The following is a 26,685-nucleotide window of genomic DNA, read 5'->3' on the forward strand; positions in this document are numbered from 1 at the left end:
GTTTCAAATCAATGGATGATTTACCATATCCATAGATCTGTTGAAATTTCTTGTGAATTATTTATTTTTCCTTTTTTTATAATTTTTAGAATAAAAAATAAATTTTCTAAGTTTTGGTGTGATCTAACCATAATATTTACTATGTTGTAAATATATGGATGACCTATTATATCCGTAGAGTTATTTTTTGTTATAAATTTTGGAATAAAAAACAAAATAATTGTTTAAAAAATTACAAAAAGGTATTTCATTAAATAATTTTTAGGATTATATTTTGTAGGTATAACCCTATTAGAGAATACTCTTATGTTTCTGTATGTTGATTATCATATATTTTTTCATAATAATCACTAAAACATGTGATTTTTATGTATATATATAATTCATTTTAGCCATATATTTCATGTTATTGACATATTTTTTTGATTTGTTAGAGTATCTATAATGCTTCCATGTGTAGCTTAATTTTTTGTTTATATCCATGCATATCTTGATACATCTCTTAAATTTGTCTTTCTGATATACTTATCGTTTCCAATACTTTGAACCTTGAGTGAAACTTTAACCCAACCCAGGAATGATACCATCATCTCTATTTCTTGTAGCAATTCAACTAATTGGACTGAACTACCTCTTTTGGAGATTTAGGTTAAGAATGCTCTACTCAGCCATGGAGTCATGGGCTATGTGGATGACTCTCATGTGTCTTACAACTCCTATGTATTGAGAGGTGAGTTGCTTGAATCAAGCAAGATCAGTTTCCTTTGAGTTGGCTTCTTTCCATGTCATCTCAAAATAATAAATAGTCATATTTCCATCTTGATGGCTCTTCTCACAATTGTTTTTGAGTTTCACTCGGATTTTTCCTTGTAAAGGATAGACAATCAGGACAAATACTGCTTCACAGTATGGATGAGCAAGGCCTCTATAGATGGACTAGTCCATTGACTCACTTTGCATTTGTTAGTGAAAGGACTTCCATCAATGTGTGGTATAACCATTTAAGGCATTCTTAAAAGTTCATAATTTGTCATGTTGTCAATAAAAATGTTCTTTTTATTACCTTTAAGGAGTTTCTCTTTCTATCAACCTTACTTGCTAGGGAAAAGTCACCATTTATCATTCTATGATTTTAAAAAGTAGGTTCCTCTCTTGGAGATAAATATGCACCTACCATGTATAAGCTCGTGCAATTTATATGATCCAACCATTATGATCAAGTTGGGATCAAACTCTCTATATCGTTATCCGTTAGATAGTGTATGCCCTTATCTCCAATCAAACTGATGTACATAAACATTTATTTGTAAATAAATAAATTAAATTGTTGTTTCATGTTCGTATTAGTATGTTTTTTTGTATATTACCCCTTAAATTGGATGCTTAAGAGACTCGTGTTAGTGTGTTGCCAAACAATTGGAGCAACTTGTCTCAATTGCTAGGATTAGACCCCAAGCCCGACCAATAGGTGTTGTTCAAAAGCATTGAACTTATACTTATTTTCAGTTATGCCCTACACCTTGGAGATAGATGGGCAAGACTAGAAAGTTACACTTTACCCCAGACTTGATTATGGTACTACACTAGGTGTTGGACTAAGATGTCTTTGATGTACCAACTAATTACATCTATCAAGAGTCAAATACTTAGGCATGTTGGATAGTTTGGGAAATTACCAAAGTGAGTGATCATAGTGATAGGATTGGCCCCTTTGTCGAACAAAGTGAATATCAGGGTTTACACTCTCTAGTGGAAACCTAAACTGCCGACAGTGGATTTCAACTATATTTGAAATATGATTTTGCAAAATGTATTTATACGTTATACTACTATTTTGCGAAAAAGGTTTTAATCCCGAGATCCATCCGAATAGAGAGTGTGACACTACATCTTGTAGCCAAGAGAGATGTTCTTCCTTGTCGCACAGTGTTGTCATCATTATGGGCCAAGAGGTTAAGTATAAGAGACCATTATAAGGTTGATTACCTTATGGGTTTTATTTTACATAAGTCCATTATCCTTGGGTTTTCATAGGGTGGCTGAATCTAAGAATCATTTAGATATACATGTTGGGCCCAAACTGAATCAATGTTGATTGGGTCAGGGGTTCACTACCCTAAGGAGTAAATATGGCTTAGCCTTTTTCAGGGGAATTAACGAACTCTCATGGACTTGAGTGAGACCTTTGTGAAGTCCCACGCCATACAATATCAAGCCCAAAGTGGCCATGCAACACCTAAGGACATGAGCCTTTGAAGAAAATGGGACAAAGGCCCATAACTAATAAGATTAGTTAAGTTGTCCTGTGATTTTGGTTGAAATTGGGCATGGTTCTGGGTATGGAACACCTATCCTCTTAAGAGGATAATTCTTATCTCTTAAAAGAGTGTAGATCTAAATCAGATTTGAATAATCACCTAATTAGATTAGGAGAGTACCCCATATAAGAGGGTTAAGAGGAAAAGGGCAAATAGAACTTGTTCTCTCCTCTTTTCTCTTCTCTCCTAGAAACCCTATCACGAACTACCCATTGAAAGAATTGATTTTTATCAGTTTTCCTTTGTTTTTGCAAGAAAAAAATGCTGGGGGAAATCAGATTCACAAATCTCAATTGATCCAATGCAGTTGTATAGCAGTTTTGTAAAAAATAGTGTTGTTGAATTGGCTTCTCTTTCACTACGTTGTCTTCGGTTGGAAGCCGGTTTTTGGGACTGATTTGGGGCATGAATTACTACTCTAGGAGCTGCAATTTTTTGATTCCATATCAGGTACAATTAGTTTTAATTTCGATTTCAAATATAGTCCGGTTTAGTGCAAGATCAATCTAAAAATTTCAGATTTCAAAATCTCTGGGAAACTGGTTCACAAGTGGGGTTAGAAAATTTTTGAAATTAGGCCAGCCATTAAACCTGGTTTGGCTATCCATAATTTGGATTCTAACCTTTCCAACATTTTGTACACATCCCTTTGCTATGTATATCTTTATTCCTTGTACGTACAAGACACCCACTTGCTCTTGTACTTTATCTATTATAATTGAAAACACATATAAATATACACCAACACAGGTTGTTAAGGTTGTGTTCAATTGCATCCAATTTCATGAGTGTTTCATGGTATTAGAGCCATAACTTTGACCACTACTAGAAGATCTTGCATCACATTCTCACATATCACCTGTTAATTCACACAATAGTTCTACTACAACCTCTCAATCTCGATAAGCATCCAATTCAAGAGAAACCATTAGGCAAATCATGCTCTACTGATTAGCATCAAACTAGATGGGCACAATTACATGATATCGAAGTTATAGTTTCTTACTATATTGAAATCCAAATGGATCCTAGGGTTCATTGATGGCTTACATAAAGCTCTACCAAAGTTCCAAAGAATTTGACATCACCAAGAAACCTCTTTTTGTGAAATTAATCCATAACCGATTTATCATTATTTGGTTATTGTATCCCTCACTAAAGCTCTCATGGCTCAAATTGTTGGGTGTACCACCTTTCATAAAAGTCTGGAACACCCTTGAAACTCTCTATGCCTCCCGATCACATTTAAGGATTGTTCAACTTTGTTTTGAACTTCATTGGCTAAAGATAGGAGCACTTTCTATGGGTGAGTATTTACTTCAAATCAAATCTATTGTAGGCAAGTTGGTTAACTTAAGAGCTCCAATCTTTGCTACTAACTTACTCTATCGAACTATTAAGGTTGTCTTTGGTTGCAATGCAAATAAATTTGCACTGACGCAAAACTATGTTAGTGCAAATGATTTGAGTATAAATTTTGACCTGTAATTGTTTCAAATTTTAGTTTATTTTGTTTGATTGCACTACAAATGAAGTAAATTAAGACAAGAAGTAGAATAAAGAAAAACCCAAAACAAAATTAAATGAGAATTTGTTTTTTTTTCTTCATTTACACTCCCATGCATTTGTATAGTGCAAATAAAATTGCACTGCAACCAAACACATGAATATGAAGCATATCAGCCACCATTCTTGCCCATGTTGATTCCACCTCTTTTGGTGAACTACAAAGCTTAATTCTTAGCTATTAAATGCATCTTGAATGCAATAGATTTTTTTTACATGAACTAACAACCTTGCAACCAATATGATCTAAAAGGGCAAAATTCCTTGTATTGGATCCTCATCTAAGTCCTTCAAGGAGAAGTCTCCTACCACTAACAACTCTAGGCCTAGCAAATACAAAGGCAACTATTAGATATGTCAAGCTCAAGGGCACTATTTTCTCTACTGTAAGAAGCAATTCAATGAACGTATAAAACCACCTTGAGCTTCAAATACCTACATTGCCTCCATTACCAATTGTTTCTTAGGTGGGCCTAGTATCTAGACTTTTGTGCAACCAATCATATCACTTCATCTTTGAAAACTTAAAATTCCACAATGAATGTAAAGGTCCAAATCAATGTTGGAGATTTTGACAATTACACACATTGGTTCCTCTCTTATTATTTGATTATGAAGAATATTTTATATGTTCCATAAATATTTAAAAATTCATTATCTTATTAGATAGTGTATGCTCTTAACTCCAATCATATAGATGTACATTGACTTTTATGTATTGATAATATCAGTACATTATTGTTTAATATTCATATTAGTATTTTTTGTGATTACTCCTTAAATTAGAAATTCATGAAACTAGTGTTAATTTAGAAAGTTCTCAGTCATTGGAAAAATTTAGATAGTTTATCCTACCAAGGTTGACATTGATGTAATGCTAAATTGGAGTTGCTTGTCTTAATTATTAGGTTTATACCCTAAGTACAATTAGTGGGTTTTTGTGAGAAGCACTGAACCTAGATCAATTTGTAGTTATGCCCTAAACCTTGGAGACAAATGAAAAAATGTGAAAGTTGCACTTTAACCCCAGACTTGATTATGATCCACTTAATTGTTAATACTTGGGTATGTTAAAACAGTTTTGTATATTACCTTAGTAGGTGATCATAATAATAGGATCCGCCTCTTTGTCAAGCAAATTGAATATCAAAGATTACACTTTCTTTGATGAAAACCTAAAACTCCTTATAGTGGATTTCAATTGTATTTGAAATTAGTTTTGCAAAGTATATTATACTTATATTATATTATTTTATGAAAAAAGTTAGTGAATTCAGATTATCTTTTTCTAGACAAAGGCTGAACTTGTATGGACTTTTGTAAAACCTCGGTTGGCTTCATGCCATACAATAATCAGGCCTAAGAAGCCTTGCAACGCCTATGTATGTGAATCACTAAAAGAAATGGGCCTAAGCCCAATACTAGTAAGACTAGTTCATGAAGTCACATAACAACTTAAGTTGCCATGTGATATGAATTGAATATGGGTATGAAAATGGGTGAATCTCCATTCTATTAGAGGGGTTGATTCCTAATCCAAATATAATTTGGATCAAGACCTAATGCCATTAGGAAAGAGCTCTATAAATAGGGTTAAGAGGGATATGCCAAACTATATATGCATTCTCTACACTCTCTCTTGTTCTCTTTTTTTTCTCCCTTCCTCTCAAAACTCTAGTTCAAACCAGCCTTAGAGAGGATTGACTCTCCACCATTATTCTACTGAGCTTTTTAAGAAAAATATAAGAGAAGTGGTTCACAAAACTTCATCGAATTCCATTGGTTAGAGTGCAAATCGACTAAAGTAGTGCTATAGGATTGACCTCCATTTTTTAGCTACATCATCTTCGATTGGAAAGATGATCTATGTTTGATTTTGGGCATGAACTACCACTCTAGGAGCTACAATTTGTAAATTCTATATAAGTTATTTCCAAATTTAATTTTGGGTTTGAAATCTAGTTTAATTTTAGTGCAAGTTTGACAAAAAAAAATCAGATTTTAAAATAGTGAGAAATCATTTTTCGGATTGGACTGATTTCATTTTATAAATTTAGCTAGAAATCCTTATAGGTTTAGCCATGGAATATTTAAATGTATGGGAACACCTGACATTAACTCTTCTTCTAGTTATCACTATTATATCACTTTTGAGAATTCACTCAACAGATTTACTTAGTTATTTGCACTACACCGAAAATCAATTGACTTGAAAGTCCTTATTACTTTCAAAACTACAATTGAAAATTTACATTATGCTAAAATTAAGTGCTTTCAATTGTGTTGAGGGGGTGAATTTGAAGCCTTCAAATCCTTTTTCATTTTTTTCATTACAAATAGTATTTCTCATTGGCTCTCATGCCTACACATGCCCCAACCATATGGTATAACGGAACAAAAACATAAGCACATCGTTTAGATCGGTTTAACATTCCTTACCAATGCCTCCATTCCTCCCAAGTACTAGTGTGAAGCTTTTTCAATAGTAGTATTTTTAATAAATAGATTACTACAAGTCATGTTATTGGCTTTAAGTCACCTTAGGAGTGTCTCATTGGAACTAGACCAAATTACTTTATAATTCGAGTGTTTAGCTCTTAGTGTTTTCCCCTCATGTGACCTTACAATACCATTAAGTTGTAGTACCATTATCTGCCTTGTCTATTCTAGGGATACACTATTACCATTGCCTTCATCCACTAGGCACACGTATTCTTGGTTGTTGATGCTACACTGTTGGCCTTACCTCTACCATATACATTAAGCTTTAAATCTATTTCATTACTTGGTGGTATTCGCGAGATGGTTCTTTATCTTTTCCTAGCTATTGTTGCTATAGATTCAACACCAAATTCATTACAATATATCTCACTCTCTCCTATGGATCTTGTACACACCTCACCACCCACTCCATGTGTTCCACCATTCCCAGTCTCCACCCATCCTCTGTAGACACGTTCTTAAAGCGGTATCTTTAAACCCATGATTCTTCATGTCTCCAAATATGCTCTTGATGATATTGAACCCCTCATGTTTCTCCAAATACAATACTAATGTCTGGTGGTGTTTTACAATGCAAGATGAATTCAATGCCCTTCTTCGTAACAATACTTGGGTGCTCACTCCTCCTAAACTAGGCATCAATCTCATTGTCTACAAATGGGTTTGTCAAATTAAGCACAAATCGAATGGCTTGATTGATTGGTTCAAGGCCCAATTAATCGCTAAAGAATTCAACTAATGGAAAGTAGTTATCTATAATACAACTTTAATCCCATGGTTAAACCTACAACCATATGGGTCATTCTCTCCATTACACACTCTTCCAATTGGGCGCTTCGTTAACTCGATGCTCAGAATGCCCTCCCACATGGCATGCTTACTAAGGATGTTTACATGATGCAATCCCTTAGGTTTATCAACCCAACTTGATGACCATTGCACATTTTCCATTTAAAAAAGTCCTTGTATGGACTTAAATAGACCCCGCACACTTGGTACAAGAAGTTGGGTCCTTTCTTCTTAAACATGGCTTTCTCAACTTGGTCATTGACTCATCTCTCTTCATCAAACATTTTGGCTCTTCTATCATTCTTCTTTTGGTTTATGTCACTAATCTCATAGTTACTGGATTGGATGTTATATCTTATGAGCAAAGCTTATCTCTCACCTAGGCCACACCTTTTCTATGTGAGACTTAGGCCCATTATCCTTTTTTCTTGGGTATTGAATCACTTCACTATTCCATGGGCCTTCATCTCTCAAAGACAATACATATTTGATATTCTTTCTCGAACTAAGTTGGAGGATGTAAAACCTATTCACTCACCTATTGTTGTTGGTTCTCACTTCTCAAAATGGGATGGTAAACCACTCTCTAATCCTTCTCTCTCTCTCTCTCTCTCTATCGATAAATTGTAGGCTCCCTACAATATGTAACCATTACAAGGCTTGAAATTGCTTTTCTTGTCAATAAGGCCCACCTATTCATGCAACAGTCCACTACAACCCATTGGTCTCTTGTGAAATAAATCCTTTATTATCTCAAATACACTCTTTATCTTGGATTACTAGTAAAAAAGTCTACTTCATTGGATCTTCATGCTTATTCCAATGAAGTTTTGGGATGGATATCCTAATGACACAAGGAGAGTTTTATATTTATTTTGGTGATAATCTTGTTTCATGGACCTTTAGAAAATAATCCATAGTATCTAGATTCAACATTGAATTTAAGTACTACTATATTGCCCTCATTGATTCTGAACTACTATAGATATGCTCTCTACACAACGAATTGCATATGGAACCTACCTCTCCTACTCTATGGTGCAACCACATTGGTCCTACATGCTTGCAAATGTTATGTTTCATAGTCACAACAAGCATGCTAAACTTGGCATCCACTTCATTAGAGGCCACATGGCCAAGAAGGTTCTAGTGTTCAGTTTATATCCACTCACGACCAGCTTGTAAATGTCCTTACTAAAGGATTCACTACTACCTGGTTTAAGCACTTATATTCCAAGCTGAATGAGCTTTCTCTCGTGCTCATCTTGTTAGTTAGTTTAGAAATCAAATTTAGCATGGTTGAAGCTGCTCGAAATATTAAAAAAAAAAATTAATCCAACCCAAAAACTGAATTTCCAATAATTTGAAATCTAAAATTTCTATTTCAATCTTACACTAAATTAGACCTAATTTGAAACCCAAACTAAATTTTACTTGTACTTGATATGAAGTCCACCAAAGCAACTCCCAGAGTGGTAATTCATGCCTAATATCAAACCTAGATTAGCCTCCTATTGAAGATGGTTCAATAGTGTGTCTAACGCCAAGTCAGCAATGCAAGTTAAGCAAACCAAACTCTAACTTCCTTGTGCACAACAACTAAGAAGTGAAGAGAATCAACCCTTAGAATGGCAAGTTCGAACCCCCCCCCCCCCCCTTTTCTCTCATCCCTTATATAGAGCACTCTCCTAATCCTATTTAGAGCTAATAGAAATCAAAATTGGATTAGAACTTATCATTAATTAGATAAGCATTATCTTATTAAGAAAACGACTGCTTCATACCCAAATTAATACCCATTTTCAATCCAAATCACATGACAACTTAAATTATCATGTGATTTCTTAACTAATCATATTAGTAATGTGTCGAAGGCTCATCTTTCTTAATGGTTCACATTCCAAAGCATTGCATAGACACTTCAGGGCCGGATATTGTATAGCCTGGAACTAGCAAATGTCTCACATAAGTGCATAAGGGTTCGACCCCACATTAGAAAAGGGTAGGCTGAACTCACTACCTAAGGGTAGTGAACCATTAGCCCAATCGGCTTGGACTCGGTTTGTGTCCAACATTTAAATACAAATGGTCATTGGATTCATCTAGCTTACCAAAATCCAAGGATAATGGACAAGTTGAAGCCCATTGGGTAATCAACTCTATAATGGTCTCTTGCACCTAAACTTTTGGCCATAATCAATAAAACATAACTCATAGGGGAGGACCTTTCCCCTGATTGTAAAATGCAATGCCACACTCTCTTCTAAGATGGATACTACAATTAAAAACCTTTTGTAAGCATTTTTTACAAAATAATAATATAACATATAACATATAAATACATTTTGACAGTTCAAGTTTCCATCAGAAATAGTGTAAATCCTGATATTCACTTTGACAAATGGGTCAATCCTATCATTATAATCACCCATTTAGGTAAATTCCTAAACTATTCCAACATGCCTATTTATTTGATCATTCATGAATCTCACTGATTGTTATATCAAAATCAACTCAATCCAATATCTTGTATAGTATCATAGTCAAGTTTATGGTTAAGTGAAACTTCTCAATTTTTTCCATCAGATTTCAAGGTCTAGGGCATAACTAGAAATTACTCAAAGTTTAACATTTCTTCTAAACACACATTAATTATCCACATGGTCTAACCCAAGTAGGTGAGACAAGTTGCTCCACTAATTTTGCAGGATATTAGTGTCAACCGTGTTAGGATAAACTCCTCAAGTTTATCCAATAGCTAAAAGCATTTAAACTAACACAAGTCTTATAAGTGTTCAATTTAAGAAATAATTTACAAAAATACACCAATTGATCATAAAACAATAATATATTTATATTAATCATATCGAAATGTCTATGTACATCAATATGATTGGAACTAAGGGCAGACATTGTCTAACACATCTGTCGGGTGTTGTTGGAGATAAAGATGCACATAAGGTTCAAAATTTCAATATGTATCAAAGCATAGGGGGCTTCCTGATATGCCCCTACAGGGGTATTTCGGTTCAGACCATGGTTCAGAGGCTAGATTGGCCTTAAACAAACTCCTTTGAACCAGATTGAGAAAAGAAACTATAAAAAAGGAACAAATGAGTCTTGATATAGGCCGATGTGTATCAGCCTATTACCTCATGTTTGGGATCCTCCCCTATTACCTCTATACATGGATATCACTATTATGTTGTGTTTATAGATGGTTTTTCTCGTTTCACATGGATTTATGCTATGATATCAAATATAATGTTTTTATTTTTCATAAATGTCTCTCTACTTCCACCCTTGGTGCATTTGCTCTATAGCTTTCTTGCTCTCTCAATCTCTTCTGCTCTACTCAGCTACACCCAGCTTGTTCTCCCTAGGGAACCACCTCGGGGCCTTTGAATTCGATTTTTTAGGTTGTTGGAACCACCTCATCTCATCTAGCTTAGTAAGACATTATGTATTGCTCATCCACCTCAGTTAAGATAGCATCGATATCCATATACTTTTTTTTGAAGATAAATATAAAAAATTTACAAAAGAAAAAGGTATGATTTACAAAGGGTATAACCAAAATTACCCTGAACCAAAACAAATACAGCAAAAATGCCTACCCACCAAAACAAAGACACCAAAAATGCCTACCCACCGAGACTCTACCCAAAAAACTGCACCCTTACCATCAACCACCCAAAATAATAAAACAAGCAAAATAGACCTTTCCAAAAACACTCCCTTACAAAGATCTTTAAAACTCCCTACAATCCTCTTCCTCTCCTTCCCCTTCCCCTAGAACTACAATTTCTCAGTTCTTTAACTACTTGCACTGAGTAGTCTAAATACAACTCCATGAGTCTTCATAATTTTCTACTTCTCGATAAACCTTCATAATTAAAACTTTCCTTCACATATTTCAGAGAGCCATTATCTTCTTTGCCTTCCTCCCTCAAATCTCTTTCTTCCTCTTCCAAACTTTTGAAAATGTTCTTCGCATTTTCTTATCCCCTTAGGAAAAATAATCCTAAATTCCTTGCTATTTCTGTGCCTTTTTCCCACTCCTATGTGCATCCATATTGGACTCTCATCACCTTCCACATCAGAGCTTTCCTCCACCAACCCTACTTCCTTAACAAGCTCAGTAGCTTCCGTTAAAAGCATTGTCTGCTCTTCCAAAGGATTCTGAGGTTCCCCTTTTAGAATCACTTCCTTTCCTCTCAGCAATCTTGTCGACCTTACCTTCTTCTCCTCTCACTAGTCTCGTCGACCTTACACGTTCTAGTTCCTCTCTACTGATGTACCCTGAGTTATCTCCTCCATCCTTGCTCAAAATTTCTCCTTGAATTTGTAAAGCATAATTCAGATCTTTGTTTGCCAACCCAACCAATTTTTGTCACGTGGCAGTCATAAGAGAGATAATTTCTCAAAAATGTTTTTCTAGATATATGGGTCGACCTGGCCCGATTCTTTCACATGACATCCTTGATAGAGATTATTATTCTCTCAAAAATTGTTATTTTCGGATATACGGGTTGTCTCGACCCATTTTTGCCATGTGGTAGTCTTGGGAAATGTCTTCTCAAAAATTTGTTATTTTTGCATGGCCCTTATGGGCTGGGCCACACACGTGCTACAATGGCAAATACAATGGGAAGCAAGGCTGTAAGGCGGAGCGAATCCGGAAAGATTGCCTCAGTTCGGATTGTTCTCTACAACTCGGGAACATAAAGTTGGAATCGCTAGTAATCGCGGATCAGCATGCCGCAGTGAATATGTACCCGGGCCCTGTACACACCGCCCGTCACACCCTGGGAATTGGTATCGCCTGAAGCATCGGACCAATGATCACCCATACCACGGTAGGGTCTTCGACTGGGGTGAATTCGTAACAAGGTAGCCGTAGGGGAACCTGTGGCTGGATTGAATCTTTCGCGATGGCTTCCGCAAGCTACGACGAAAAGCCCTTTACTTTACTAGTAGGGGCGGAGCAATAAAAGCGAAGCGAGCCGCGCGCATGATGAAAAACTACTGCGCGCACTAGATCGAGCGGCTCCAGCAAACGAAGGTCAATATGGATGGGTTAAGTGGGTCAATATGGGTGGGTTATGACCCTTTAACAAGAACCGATAATGAATCATGATGGATTGATGGGTTAATATTCAACCCTTACCCAACCCAATCCACCCATTTGCCACCCCTACTCCCAAAGAGTGGCTATGGGAACCAAACTTTAGTTAGGTTCAGAAAATTAAAACCAAACTTTAGCTAGCTTCAGAAGTTTTAATTTGATTACTGGGCTCAGGCCCATACATCCTCGCCTCCCACCCACCAACAACCAAATAGGTCGGGCGGAAGAATTTAAACTATTCTCCTCACCCAAAACTACAATAGATCTGGATTCCACTTCCACCTTACGCGCATGAGCCTCCTTGGTCTTAGAAATCATATCGTTGGGCGTGGGCCCCACTGTGAACCAGTTCCTATCCATTCGTCTCCTTTAGTTCATCACTCATTCTCCGATCACCTTCACTCTCTCCGACCACTCTCCACTTTCCAAAATTTGTCTTTTGCTTGGTTTCTCGCTGTTTTTCTTTTTGACATTTAACCCTTTCACGTCAAGAAAGTAACACTCTAACACCTCCCTTCCCAATTTATCCCGTGTTTCCCCCCAAACTCTCTGTTTTCCTACCTCTTTCCTCCACCATCTTGCTTGAAACCTGCGTCGTCTCCATCCACTTTGAATTGGCAGCAACCATTTTAAACGTCCGGAGTCCCTTACCTTCCAGCATCTCCGACCGCTTGACCACTACCCTTACCAAAAACACCTTTCCTTGAACCTCCATCGATATTGCTTTCAGGATCTCCTTTGGAGCTCGGGCCCAAATAGTTAGCCGCACTGCTTCCAAATCTCTCCATCTCAAGTTTAATGGGTCTACCTCTACGAATCCGCTCAATAGATTGCCCATATCTCCTTGAACACATTCCCGCTCCATGCATGCAGGGGAAGCCCGAAGCAGGAGACTTTACACTTTTGATATCCATCAGATATTCTTCCCTTTTCAAGATCGGGGTTCTATCTTTAAAGAGAAATTTTGGCATCCAAAGCATCTCGAAGGACTTGAGTTTACCAATTTCACCGCCCCTTCTTCTGAATCTAGGAAGAAACAAAACATTCCCCCTACTAGTCTTCTCACCTCTCTTCTAACGTTTCCTCCTCCTATATTCCTCTATATCTCTTCGACAGATATTATTCCATTTGCCTTTTCACAAACCACCACCCTTCTCAACTCTAATTCTCTCTCCCTTACACCTTTAAAACCGACATAGAGCCGCAGCCCTACCTTCGTTAGCCTTCACTTGAGCAGATAAGGGCAACTTTTTGCCTGAATATCGATAAAGATAATATTTTATAAAATAATAAAAATAAAGTTTTTTTTTTTTTTGAAAAACATCAAAGGGCAGTGACATTGTTCATTGTCTTCCTCTGCCTTATCTGCTAGAAATCCAAATAATAAAGAGAACGGAAAACCGAAAATCAGTAACGATAAACCAGAAACGAATGAAACCAACACGAGCAATGTTGAGATACCTGTGTTTTCTTGCATGGACAAAAGTAGGTAACGGGCGAACTTGATTTCGTCGGTAAACCAGGTATCCACAACGGTAACGGAAAACCAGGTTCTCTATTTCCTCGTAACGAATGAACCTTAGGGATTCCTTCAGAACAAAGCAGGTATCTCTACTAGTACGGGGAACCTGGTTTACCATTACGGATTCTCTATCTCTTACCACTAAGAACAACTAGGCGGCCATGTCCCTACCTCCACGATCTCTACCTCTACGTTTTTTGCATCCGGTACAGAAACTAGGATGTTCGACACAAAAACCGCTTTATCTATCATATCAGACTCGAGACCCGCCATTAATTCAATAAGCGGTTTTTGAAGCTGAGCATCAGAAGAGGAGATCACAGAGGCAGAGGAAGAGGAAGAGGAAGATGACTAACAGTATCATTGCCCTTCCTTGATATTTAAAAAAAAAAAAATTACCTTTTTTTTGGTTATTTTATAAAAATATTATCCTTTATTTGACATTCAGGGCAAAAAGTTGCCCTTATCTGTTAGAAACCTTTTTTTTTCTCAAAATATATATACAATTCTATTAATTTCCTTTTAACTACCTAATGAGGAAACACGCTCAAAATTATAACTAATTTCTAATAGTCATTACCGAAACAATTATTTTCAGTAATTTATGTTGGTTAGATTAATTTCTATTTACCATTATATCAGTTCACAAAATGAAAATAAACATATAAATTAATTAAAATATTAGCTTAAAAGGGAGAAAAGAAACTTACAAAGCCAAACCCTCCGGTTTGAATAGTCGGTCCAGCTATGGTGAACTGGTTGCAGTACATCTTTAGAAATACATTAATAACTGGGACTTCTTCAACAATTGCAGCAACACTTTTGTTTGATAAAGCTTGTGCAAATTCGGTAGGTGTAGAAAGGTTTATAAGCTTTTCTTTAGGGAATCTCTCCTTCAACAGATCATACACAAAAGACCCCTTTTGATACCCAACATAACTTCCATCGTTGACCAATTGATCAAGACTTGTAACGGACGGTCGTAGGTTGTCCACCGTTAAGATGGAAGTTAGGTTTGCATTATAACTTGCCACAATAACGAACAATGTGAACATCCACAAGTATATTACGAATCTAGAGTAGTTGGTCTGAAGATTTTCTTCTGTAAATTAAGAAGCAAATATATCAGTATCATCTCCACAGGTTATAAGGATGTCAAAATAAGAATTAATAAAGGAAAATATACACAAATTACATGCAAAGTATACTAAAGTGGATCTAGATGAAATAAATTAAAAGTTGACAAAATAGGTGTAGTAAATGGATGGCTTGGGTTGGGTTTGTTGAGAGTAATGTTGCATCACCCTCCTCAGGCTCAAGCACAACCATGCAATAGGAAGAATTCAAATTCTTGTTGTAATCTTAAACTATACCTTTGTATACATATCATGAGAAGTCCAACGATCACTTGACTCTTAAACTGTTGTACTCTATACAACTATACACTTAGATATCACTAATTTAATTGTGTGATCGGAATTCTTCTTGGTTAATATTCATTATACCAGAGCCTACAATCACCGACAATATGTCAAACACTTATGAAAATTCAAATGTCTTATCGCAAGGCTCTTCACCACTATTTTCTTCTCTGGTTTTTGATAATAGCAATCTTAATTACAAATATGGTCTCAATCAGATGGAGGGGAGAAACTACATGCCATGGAAATTTCTCATTTTCCCAATTCTGCAAGGTGTAAAACTGACTGATTTGTCAATGGCACATGTGTATTATCCATATCAGCAACTCTCGAACACCTCGCAAATTGAAAGAACTCAAGAGAAGAATTCTCTGATGTGTTTCATTTTATGCTCTGTACGGTATTTATTCAGGTTGTATACGTACAGATAAGAACAGAGTAACAAGAAAAATAACTTAGACAATCTAGAATATCACATAAAGCCGTGCATCTTCTTGGACTACAACCCATTTCACAAAGAAGTTAAATGCCTTGATTGACCAATTGGTGTTATTTTACTATTCATGTGTTCTTTTAATGAATCAAATTTCTCTTTTCGTGATGGGATTTCCACTCAGTGCTCAGCAATTGACTCCTCATATATGATTCCCATACAATGATTGCCAACTATTTATAAACCTATTACAAGCTCTTCTCTTGAGATGATTAATAAACCTACAAATGGGCTAGAACTACTCACATCTCCACTAGTCAATTGTCTTTAATTAGAAAAGTTTTGGATATTATCTGAGCGGATGATTATAGTGATAGAATCCATTTCTTTGTCAGATAAAATGAATATCATGGATTAACTCTCTTTGATGAAAACCTAAAAGTAGTTGCAATGGATTTCAATTATATTTAAAATTAGTTTTGCAAAGTGTATTTATATTTATATTATACTATTTTCTAAAAAAGTTAGTGAATTCAAATTGTCCTTTTCTAGACATAGGGTGAACACATATAGGCTCATGTAAGACCTTTGTGAATTTCATGCTATACAATAATCAAGCCTAAGAAGCCTTACTATGCCATGTATGTGAATCACTAAAGGAAATTGGGCTAAGCCCATTACTAATAAAACTAGTTAATGAAGTTACATAACAACTTAAGCTGCCATGTGATATAGATCGAATATGGCTATGAAAATGGGTGGAGCTCCATTCTATTAGAGGGATTGATCCTAATCCAAATATGATTTATATCAAGACCTAGTGTCATTACGAGAGAGCTTTATAAATAAAGGTTAAGATGGAGAGGTCAAATTATGCACTCTCTACACTCTCTCTTGCTCTCTTTCTTTTCTCCCTTGTTCCAAAATCCCTAGTTTGAACCAGCCTTGGAGAGGACTGATTCTCCACTATTATTTTTTTTTTTAATTTTTGAAGAAAAACATTAGAGAAGAAGTGGTTAACACAACTGCATCGAATTCCACTACTTGGAGAGCAAACCGGTTGAGGTAGTGTTGTAGGATTGACCTCAGCTTTTCAACTACGTCATCTTTGGTTGGGAGGCCAATCTAGGTCTGATTTTGGGCGTGAACTACCATTTTAGGAGTTACAATTTGTAGATTCTATATCATGTATACCCACATTTAATTTTGGGTTTCAAATCTAGTCCAATTCAGTGCAGATTTGATCCAAAAAAAATCAAATATTAAAATACTGAGAAATCAATATCTGATTTAGACTGATTTTATCTTTTATAAATTCACTAGCAATGCTAATAGGTTTAGCCATGAAATATCAAAATTTCGAGTTTCACCCCTCTACTTTTTACATGAAGGACAAGAAGTCAGGACTGGTTCTCCTAAAGGGGCAATTAAAATGGGTTGTTCCATCTTTCAGAGCTAAAGGTAGAGTTGAATAAGGATTATCATCCATAACATGTGGCTTTTTTTGGTGAGTGATGTATAGTGAATATATGGCACCAGAGACTTGGACATCCAACTTCTTCCATTGTTCATCATATATGAGCTTCAACAAATTACCAATTGTTGGCAATAAACAGCTCTCCTGCTTTCCTTGTCAACTAGCCAAGCACTAGACTTCTGTATTTTCCTAGTTCATTTAAAGCTTCTAAACCATGGGAGTTAATCTACTCAAACTATGGAGACCACCTGAGGTTAACTCTTATATTTTGTGGTTATCACTATTATATCCTTTTTCGGATTCATTCAACAGATTTACTTTGGTTATTTCCACTATACCGACGTCAATTGCCTTGCAAGTCCTTGAAAATTTACATTATGCTAAAATTAAGTACTTTCGGTCAGATTGGGGTGGGTGGGTGAAAATTTACACTATGCTAAAACTAAGTATTTTCAATCGATTGGCTGGTTCAATGTCTGATTAACCACCAAAGGATTCAGCCAATGGAAGTGCTTAACTATAATAACAAATTTAGTCCCATGGTTAAACCTACAACAATGTGGGTCATTCTCTACTTTGCACACTTTCAATTGGGTGCTTCATTAGCTTGATGTTCACAATGCCCTCCCATAAGTTGTGCTTAATAAGGACATTTACATGATGCAACCCCTTGGGTTTATCAACCCAACTTTACCATTGCACATTTGTCATATAAAAAATTCTTTATATGGACTTGAATAGACCCCTCATACTTGATACAAGAAGTTGGGGTCCTTCCTTCTTGAACATGGCTTTTTCAACTTGTAATTGACTCATCTATCTTCATCAAATATTTTGGCTCTTCTATCATTCTTCTTCTAGTTTATGTTGCTGATCTCATAGTTTCTAGTATGGATGTCATGGCTTAGAGCAAAGCTTATCTGTCACCTGGGCCACACCTTTCCTATGTGAGACTTGGGCCCATTATCATTTTTCTTAGGTATTGAAGCACTTCACCCTTCCATGTTAGATTTGGGCTCATTATCATTTTTCTTAGGTATTGAAGCACTTCACCTTGCCATGTTAGACTTGGGCCCATCTCTCTTCTATTTTTTGTGAAAAATATATTTTCAATAATTATGTGTGGATCTATTTTTGATTTGTTATTTTATAGAAACTTTTGCTATAAATTCTCAATAATTATTGGAGATTAAACTATCATTAAAGCTATAATTATTTATTAGAATTTGGATTATTAATTTAGTTAAAATTAGAAGTGTTCATGTGTTAGTTCGGTTCAATTGGAAGTTGCTTGGCTAGCCAAACTAACCTGGTTAGGTTGGGGAGTTGGTCACCTAAAACCGACTAACCATTAGTGAAAATCAACCAACTCGAATGGTATCGATTTGGTTGGTTTTCGGTTTGGTCAACCAATTGAAAGGGTTTAAACTTAAAATATTAAATTTAAATTTAAAAAGTTATAGAGGTATTATTAAAAATAAATAAAAAAATTTAAATTTACAATATAAAATATTTTAGACTAAGAAATGTGGGAATTTTCTCACTTTCCCATATTACAAAGTAATATTTAAAATATAAAATATTGATATATCTATGGCCAAATTGGTCCACAAATGTAAACCAAAATTGGCTCGACCTAGTCAAGTTGGGAAATTGCTGAACCGAAGCCAATAGGAAATTCTATAAAACTAACCAACTCGAATCAAGTTGGTTGGTTTAGTCAATTTCATTAGTTTGATGAACAACCCTAAATAAAATTAATTATTGTTATTTTTGTATTACAAAAAATGTTATTAAAATTAATATATAAGTATAAATAATTATTAATTATTTAAAAGTTAAAATATAAAACAATTGTATACTCTTATATAAAGACAGAGAGGGGAGAGAGTATAGTGATCACAATGGAGCAGATTGGGGGCTCAAGTGACAAGCACCCTTTCCCGTCCCTAGCCAGTAAGAAAAAACGCCAATACCAGCCTCATCCCATTCTTGGTGATAGGGCAAAGATTCATCCCCCAACTTTTCCCCACTCAACAACCTAAAAATACAATAAACTTATAAAAATGAGATTATGAGATCCTAGGGTTTTGTAAATTTGGGAGAAATGGAATTTTAGGAATCTTAATTAACCTTATATACTTAACTATCAGAAAAAGTCGCCTTTTATAGGCATGGGTATATTTTAGTAACTAATATTAAGTCTATGAATATTTTAATAATTTACCATTAATTAGGTTAGAGGTATGTAGATACTATCCCCTCCCTGTCATTCAGGACAGAAAAACTTTCCCCCCTCGGAAAGGTGGCCCCATTCTAATTGTGCCCTGATTTTATGGGGAAAATGACAATCACTAAGCCTTTCTCTTGTATTTTCTTCCATTTTGGGTAAATGCACTTACACGAGTAAGTGTTTTACTAGGAAACATTTATTCACTTGGAGATGGAAATCACTTATTTGGGTAAATGCATTTACGCCTAGGCACGGGTTTCTTGATCAATAGGAATCAATACCTCCCTCCCCCCACCCCCCAAAAGAAAAAGAGAAACCGTTTACCTTTAGGCTGTATTTGGTTCGAAGGCAAAGGTAGGGAATTGTATAGGCGTTTCCCAACCGTTCCCTTACCATTTGCTTCCGTCCAAACCAAGCGTTTATAAAAGCATTTTATGTATTATATCTAAAGAAGAATCATCCACAATTTAAAAGCTTCATCATAGTCCATTGAGAGACTCGTACTTACTTTGTGCAAAAACAAATAGCGAGAAGGAAAAGTAAAGAACCCTCCCCAACTGATGTTCGCCCTGGAACTCAGGATTTTTTCCATTCTCAAAGAGCCATACCAATACTCCTTTCAAGATGAAGACAACAAAGGTAGTTAACCACAGTTGCAGTGTAAATGGCTTGAAAAACCACCATAAACCATCTGTATCTCTCTCGTGCTGTATTGGTACAATCATGCGAACTCCAGAACCAGTGTATGGTTGAGTGAAGTCCACAATGTTCAATCTATGCGCTGTAATTGTTATGTCTCCTACTGCTCCATCGAATTCCTGCTCTCTCGTTTCCACAAAACAACAAGAAGAAACAAATTAAACAATTTGGTGTTGTAAACACATTAATAAATCGACGGAAGCAGCATAATGGAAGTGGGGAGAGAGAGAGAGGTGAGATGAGTTTATATGATATGATATTTGCTGATCAATCAACTGGACCAGTTGATATACAGTTCACTAAGATACCAGACGGGAGACCCTAATATGGGAAAAGATGGAGTGAAGAAACGTTTCAGCATCGACCTAAGAGGAGGAGCTAGGGATTTTCTCATATAAACTCTTGCATCTAGTAATCATCATGTTGGAGGATTAATTCTAATTTAAATCAGTGCATCAAGATAGTAGTACATAATTTATATCAATGGTTAAGAGTATGTAATTACCTGATGGTATACCATATCCGTCATACTGTTGTAAGAGTCTCCAAAATCAAATGCCACATACTTGTAACAATAGTGTAGCTTACTCATAACAGCGTCAAAAACTTCTATTGAGAAACCATTGAACATACTGTTTCTCACACTAACAAAGCTATCAAACGTGGTATTATAAGGGACCGCAATCTTCAAAATTTCAACATCACTAGCATTTTTACATGTAACTTCAGGTTGTACAGTAGAGTTGGGCAAAATGTTCTCTGTTGCATTTCCTGAGCTGGTCAATAAACGCCGTGAAATGACAGACCCATGGGTTGGATTTCCAGATTTGTCTTGATTTTGTCTTTCTGTCGCATTAACCATCTCAAATTTGGGGGCAAGCATTTTGGATAAATCATCTGCAGTAGACCAAAAGTTCTTGGTTGAACCAAAATCAGCTTTTTCTACTGCATTTGTCATGACCCATAGTGCGTTATATGCCCAGAGAGCTGCATATACGTTGAGTTTAATTTTCTCCATGTCTATGTCTTCCTTTTGAACTTGTCTCCTCCGGTGATTTTCAAACATATGAGCGACCTGAGATGGTGGCAACTTAGGCTTCACTCCTATTATAACTCCTTCACCGGAACGGCAGAAAGTAGAGTGCTTATGGACGGTAGGATCAGTAAGTCCAGCACTAGTAGCAATCCACAAGTACCCAGGTTTCATCATTCCCGCCTCCTTGACTTGCAAGATAAAAGAGGAGCCAAGAGAATGACAGAGATGAACGATGAAGACTCTTGTTTTGGTTCCTTCTAGCATGAACAGGGTATCCATGATCACTTCGGTTTCTGCAGTATAGGGCAAGATAATTCTTTGGCGTACTTGAGCACCTATCTCTCGGAGGGCATCAATAAGGTACGGTATTACTACTTCACTTTCATCAGTGTCATCATGAATGACAGATACTTCTCTCCGCTGATATGCTTGCACAATGCCGGCAATTTCTTTGACGTGGGATGAGTCTTTATTTTGTGCAATTCGCACAAAGTAAGGAAATTGGGAAGGTGAGAGGCTAAAATTGTATGAAGAGAAGGAAAATATTGGTATGTGAACTTTGTTTCCCAAGGCGACCAAGAAATCATCTGGCCCAATAATGGCCTGCACTCCGACATCTTCTATTAAATCCATGGCTGCATTGAGGTTAGAAATTAGGTTCCTTCATTTGGTCTGTAAATTTTGCTCACCATGCCTAACTATCTAGTAGTAGTGTTCGGTGCAATAACATAGTTCTAGATATGCAGCATTTATATCTCCATGATAGATTCAAATCTAATGTGAAATGTGTTTCTATAGGGCCGAGTTGCACCTTACGCTCAGTTTGGAAATAGTACAAATATAAATATGTACAGTATAAATACCTAAAAAATAATACAAAATATAAGGTTTTTCACTCTACATATTTGTATAATTAATTTGTACTCTTTCCAAATTGAGCCTTAATCTCAAAATAAGTTCTTGGGCAAATTACAAAAATCTTCCATAGGGTTAGTGACAAAGACCCCTGAACCCTTATATTGTAATAAATACCCCTCAACTGTTAAGTCAGATAATGGAAGGCGTTAAATTACCAAAATATCCCACTAAACTTTTTCTATTTTCTTTTTCTTGCCATTTTCTCTTAAAACTTAACAGATTCAAAAACACCTTCCATCGGTTAATCTTTTTTTGGTGAAAAATCTCCAGTAGTAAGAAATCTGACTGTCAAGTGATCATCGCTGAAATCCCTCTCTCTCTCTCTCCGACGTCCTTTGTAGTCATGGTCCTACGCCACCACCACTGCTAGTAGTTGCAACTGGAACATCCCCTACTCCTTTTGTCACCAGTATCCATCACTTACGGGAATCAATTGTCATAGTGGTCACCCGTATCCATGGTAATTTGGTTGGAGATGTCTTCTCACCGTTCAAATAAATAAGAAAAGGGTAACATGGATATTTAAAAAATTTACAATATCTGATCATTTGGAGATTTAAAAAAAATAAAATAAAATAGCTGGTAATTTGGAGATTTAAAAAAATTAAAATAGAGCATTAATGAGGAGGGTCTTTGTCTAACCGCTATGTTCAGGGCGATCTTTGTCACCGACCTGATAGTACAAGGAGTCCTTGTAATTTACCCTAAGTTCTTTGCAAAATACAGTAAAATCGAAAAAAAAAAAGTAATATATTAAGCGGTCTAGAAATCTTAACAAAGAACGAGTTTGTGAAACTACTGGGTTCCTCGCACAAAGTGTAATTCCGTTTTGTGGTTTATTCTTCGGCCTCACCATGACTGTATACAAGATGACCAAAGACTTGAAGTTTTTATTTATGCATTAATTTTGTTTCCTTCTTTGTTTTTTGTTGAGAAAGTATCTATCCCTTAAATTTTAGGTAATATATGATGGTGCTATACGAATTAACCTAATATGATGAGTATGATGATAGATGGGATTAAAAGAGTTAATTGATTACTTTACTAATGGAATCTATATATTAATTAATAATTAATTTAGGATAATATATTTACAAACAAAATAGGACAAGTCTTTATTAACATGAAGGATTTTTTTGGGGATGTTTGGAACCGTGGCTGTTTTTCAAAAAAATTGTGCCACGTCGGATTCACATAGGCGTTCAACAAACGCCCATGTGTTTCATTGTTTGGTTCAGCTGGTTATTAAAAAATCGGGTCTATCTCGAAAATCGGGAACCCACCAATGCATGAACATCGGTGAATCGTTTCCCCCAATAGTTGACTGATGTGTATCCTATCTGGTGCTTACTTGCCGGCACATATATGAAAAACAATGATGAAAATCACCTTACCAAACAGCATAGTGTTGCTCACTGCCTACGTGGCAAAAGCATTTTTTTTTGTGAAAAATGGGTCTTGGAAGCATGAACGTTTTTTCTTAAAAATTGGTTCCAAAAAGCGCCCTCGCATTCAAACACCATGTTTATCTCCGATCACTAATAATCTAAACTAAATCAATATATCAATTAACTTAACCACGTATAGTATAATTAATCTAAATGTTCTTTATTTTAATATAAAATACATTGGCATAGCTAATTAAATTAAGTTGCACTAATTAAATTGACCTATCTAATTCAGCAAGGGTTTGTTAAACAAAATTCATGTTAAAGGACCCTTATGACATTTTCAATTGGGCAAAGCCAAATTGATTCCAACTAAAGCATTATTTTTGGGTTATGTATTGTAATCAACTTGTGTTAATTTTTCTATTAATGTGTTATTAATTTTTATTATGGTTAGATAAACTTTTGTAGACCTTTTATTATTCTAAATTAAATTAAATGAATTTTAAATTTTGCTAAAAATTTTATATGAATTTGTTTTTATTAATTTTAGTAGATTTCATTCAATTTTATTTGTTTTAAATGGAATTTAAATATAGATGTAGTATAAGAATAATAATTTCAGATTAAATGGCTAATTTAAAACATCTAATGAAATTTAGCAATTTTATGTGTTGGTATTATATACTATTAATTATTAATGTTTTACTACTATTACATATCTAAACTTTTATTAATTGAATATATTGACATGATGAAATTTAGCAATGTCGATGGATCTAACTCAAGGTAGGGAGACCAAATCAGCCCCCCAATGATGATCCCAGAAATGATGATGTCATCATCCGGAGATGTTCCCAATACATGATAGGCATGTGCTGTGGGATGTTGTGGGGAGCAATTTTTATGGGGGGCTGATTCCTTTTCCAAGGTAGGGATCATACTCTCCACCCTCATCTCCAATTTCAAAGTAACTGCCCATCCTTGTCCTGTACCCGATCCCTATTGGGGAGCAAAATGAATCTCCATCTTGAATGGAGATAGGTTTCCCATTGAGGATTCAAATTGTTGAATTCTGTTTGTTGATCCATACCGGGTATGGATGACAAATGGGTGGGTTGGGTTGGCTTTGGTGTGGGTTGAGTATCAATCCTAACCCACCCATTTGACCCTTGATTCCTATTAAACCTTTTTTTATTATAATTAAATAAAAACCTAAAATTATATATTTTGATTTTCAACTAAAAAAGATAAAAAGGTAAAAAACTCCATTTTGTTCAAAATTATAGAAAACCGTATATATATAGATATAGATATAGATATATATTTCAACTAAAAATACATGAAAAAAGATAAAAAGTTCAAACAATATTTTCAAATATAAAATACATAAATACACAAAAGATGATAGAATATTAAATATTTCATGTAAAACATTAAAAATTACAAAATAAAATGTAAAAATAATAAAAAATAAATAAAAATATACTATTCGAATAAATAACATAAATTTAAAAATATAGAAAATTGAATAAATTACAAAAAATGTAAAAATTTTCAGCAAACAAAATTTGTAGAAAAACAACAAAATTATGAAAAGCACAGAAAATTATAGAGAAACATGGATATTTGAAATAAATAACAAAAAATACAAGAAAGTATATGGATTGTAGAAAATAGAATATTGAAGAAAAATAGAAATTAAAAAAACACAGGAAATTATAGAAAAATACAAAATACCGAGAAATTGAAAATGGAAAAAAACACTTGGAAATTATAAAAATTGTATAAAAACAAAGAATTGCAAAAGAAACACCATAAATTATAGAAAAGCAGGAAGTTGCAAAATAAATAACAAAAATATAAAAAATACAGAGAAAAATATAAAATTTAAAGAAAAATAAACAAATTTTGCAGAAAAATAACATAGGTTTCGAAATCTTGGTTGTATTTTAAACAGATTTTTGAATGTTAGCATAACCATGATTTCAGAGAAAAGAACATGATTTTAGTCTGTTTAAGCCACCAAAGAGAGAAGAAAAATAGAAGAGCTTCGCCGTTTTTGCTCCATTCAGTGTTCGGTGGTCCTTGGGCAGAGATGAATGTCAAGGTGGAGACCATGAGGGGAAAAAGAAGAGAGAGAGAGAGAGAGAGAGAGAGAGATTATAGCTTGTTCCGTTTGCTGGTAAATGAACTTTGTGCCCTAATTCTCGGTGTTCTCTATGGTTTGGTCGCCACAGAATTTCGTTCACTGGATGATGAGCATGCTTCGAACCCTTTTTCCAAATCTCAACTCTCTTTTAGAAAGAGAGCATTGGCCCTTGACCCAACCCACCCTGACCCTGTTCTCTTGACCTCAATAGGTCATTCGACCCATATTGGCCCATCACTAGATTGGGCAGATTGAATGGGTCAAATGGATCGGAGTCTGGACTGCCTACCCTAGTATTGGGGCTTTGTTTTAGGAGAATAACACAGTTTAATTTAGTCATCTACGATTAGTTCTATGCAAGGAAGATGTCTATATTACACTTAGTTTCTTAACTAAATTGGTTGTGGACAAGTTTTGGGAACTCCATGCATGACTATTTTCTTATTTTTTAAAATTTCAAAAGAAAAACGCAAAATTCTGAACCTGTTGGGAAACAATATGAAAAGTCTGGCGTGGGCAATGCATTTTAGAATATAGTAAAGATTACTAATTTGACATGACAGGTTCTCTGATTTGTTCATCCAAGACACGTACAATATTCGTCCTTCATTGAAGGAGTGAAGAATCCGACTATGAGATTAGAGGTGAGGATGGAAAAGGAACTTTGTAAACTCTACATATATATATATATATGGCGAACAATCAAAGTGAAAGGAGGAGAGACTGGGTTATATATATGTACCTAAAGATACTGCGCTGAAGTAGGCATCACCCTTCCAATCCCTTACACGGAGTATAATTCTAGAGCCATAGCTTGGATGAATGGCATAAAAGTCCAAGAGTGCCCTTTCAATGCATCTCCAGACAGCACTTCCAACCACAGAATTCGAATCAAGAACGACGCCAACATGAAACAAGGAAGTGATGCTGACATGGCTGCCCTTGGTCATATTTGGATAGAAGCTTAGGGATGAGCATAAGAATAGAAGAAAAAAATGGTAAGATTGATACTTCATCGCTAAATGAAGATTGTACTCGATCGGGAATACTTGTTAAGAAAGCTGTTTCATACACTGCATGAATCTTTGAGAGAATTGGATACT

General features: G+C 35.3%; 1 protein-coding gene across 1 annotated transcript in view; it reads right to left on the reverse strand.

The window, feature by feature from the left end:
• LOC104605390 (glutamate receptor 2.8-like) overlaps positions 1-26,644 on the reverse strand; it is a 28,194-nt gene extending 1,550 nt beyond the window's left edge. The window contains exons 1-4 of the mRNA XM_010270133.2: positions 26,325-26,644; positions 20,594-21,759; positions 19,898-20,207; positions 14,536-14,927 (exon numbers count right to left, since the gene is read on the reverse strand). Coding sequence (XP_010268435.1) covers positions 14,536-14,927; positions 19,898-20,207; positions 20,594-21,759; positions 26,325-26,598 — 2,142 coding nt within the window. The 5' untranslated portion in view covers positions 26,599-26,644. The remainder of the gene's footprint in view (positions 1-14,535; positions 14,928-19,897; positions 20,208-20,593; positions 21,760-26,324) is intronic.
• Positions 26,645-26,685: the final 41 nt, after the last annotated feature.

The sequence above is a fragment of the Nelumbo nucifera genome, chromosome 8 (assembly GCF_055504915.1).
Source record: "Nelumbo nucifera cultivar China Antique chromosome 8, China Antique-T2T, whole genome shotgun sequence".
Classification (NCBI taxonomy): domain Eukaryota; kingdom Viridiplantae; phylum Streptophyta; class Magnoliopsida; order Proteales; family Nelumbonaceae; genus Nelumbo; species Nelumbo nucifera.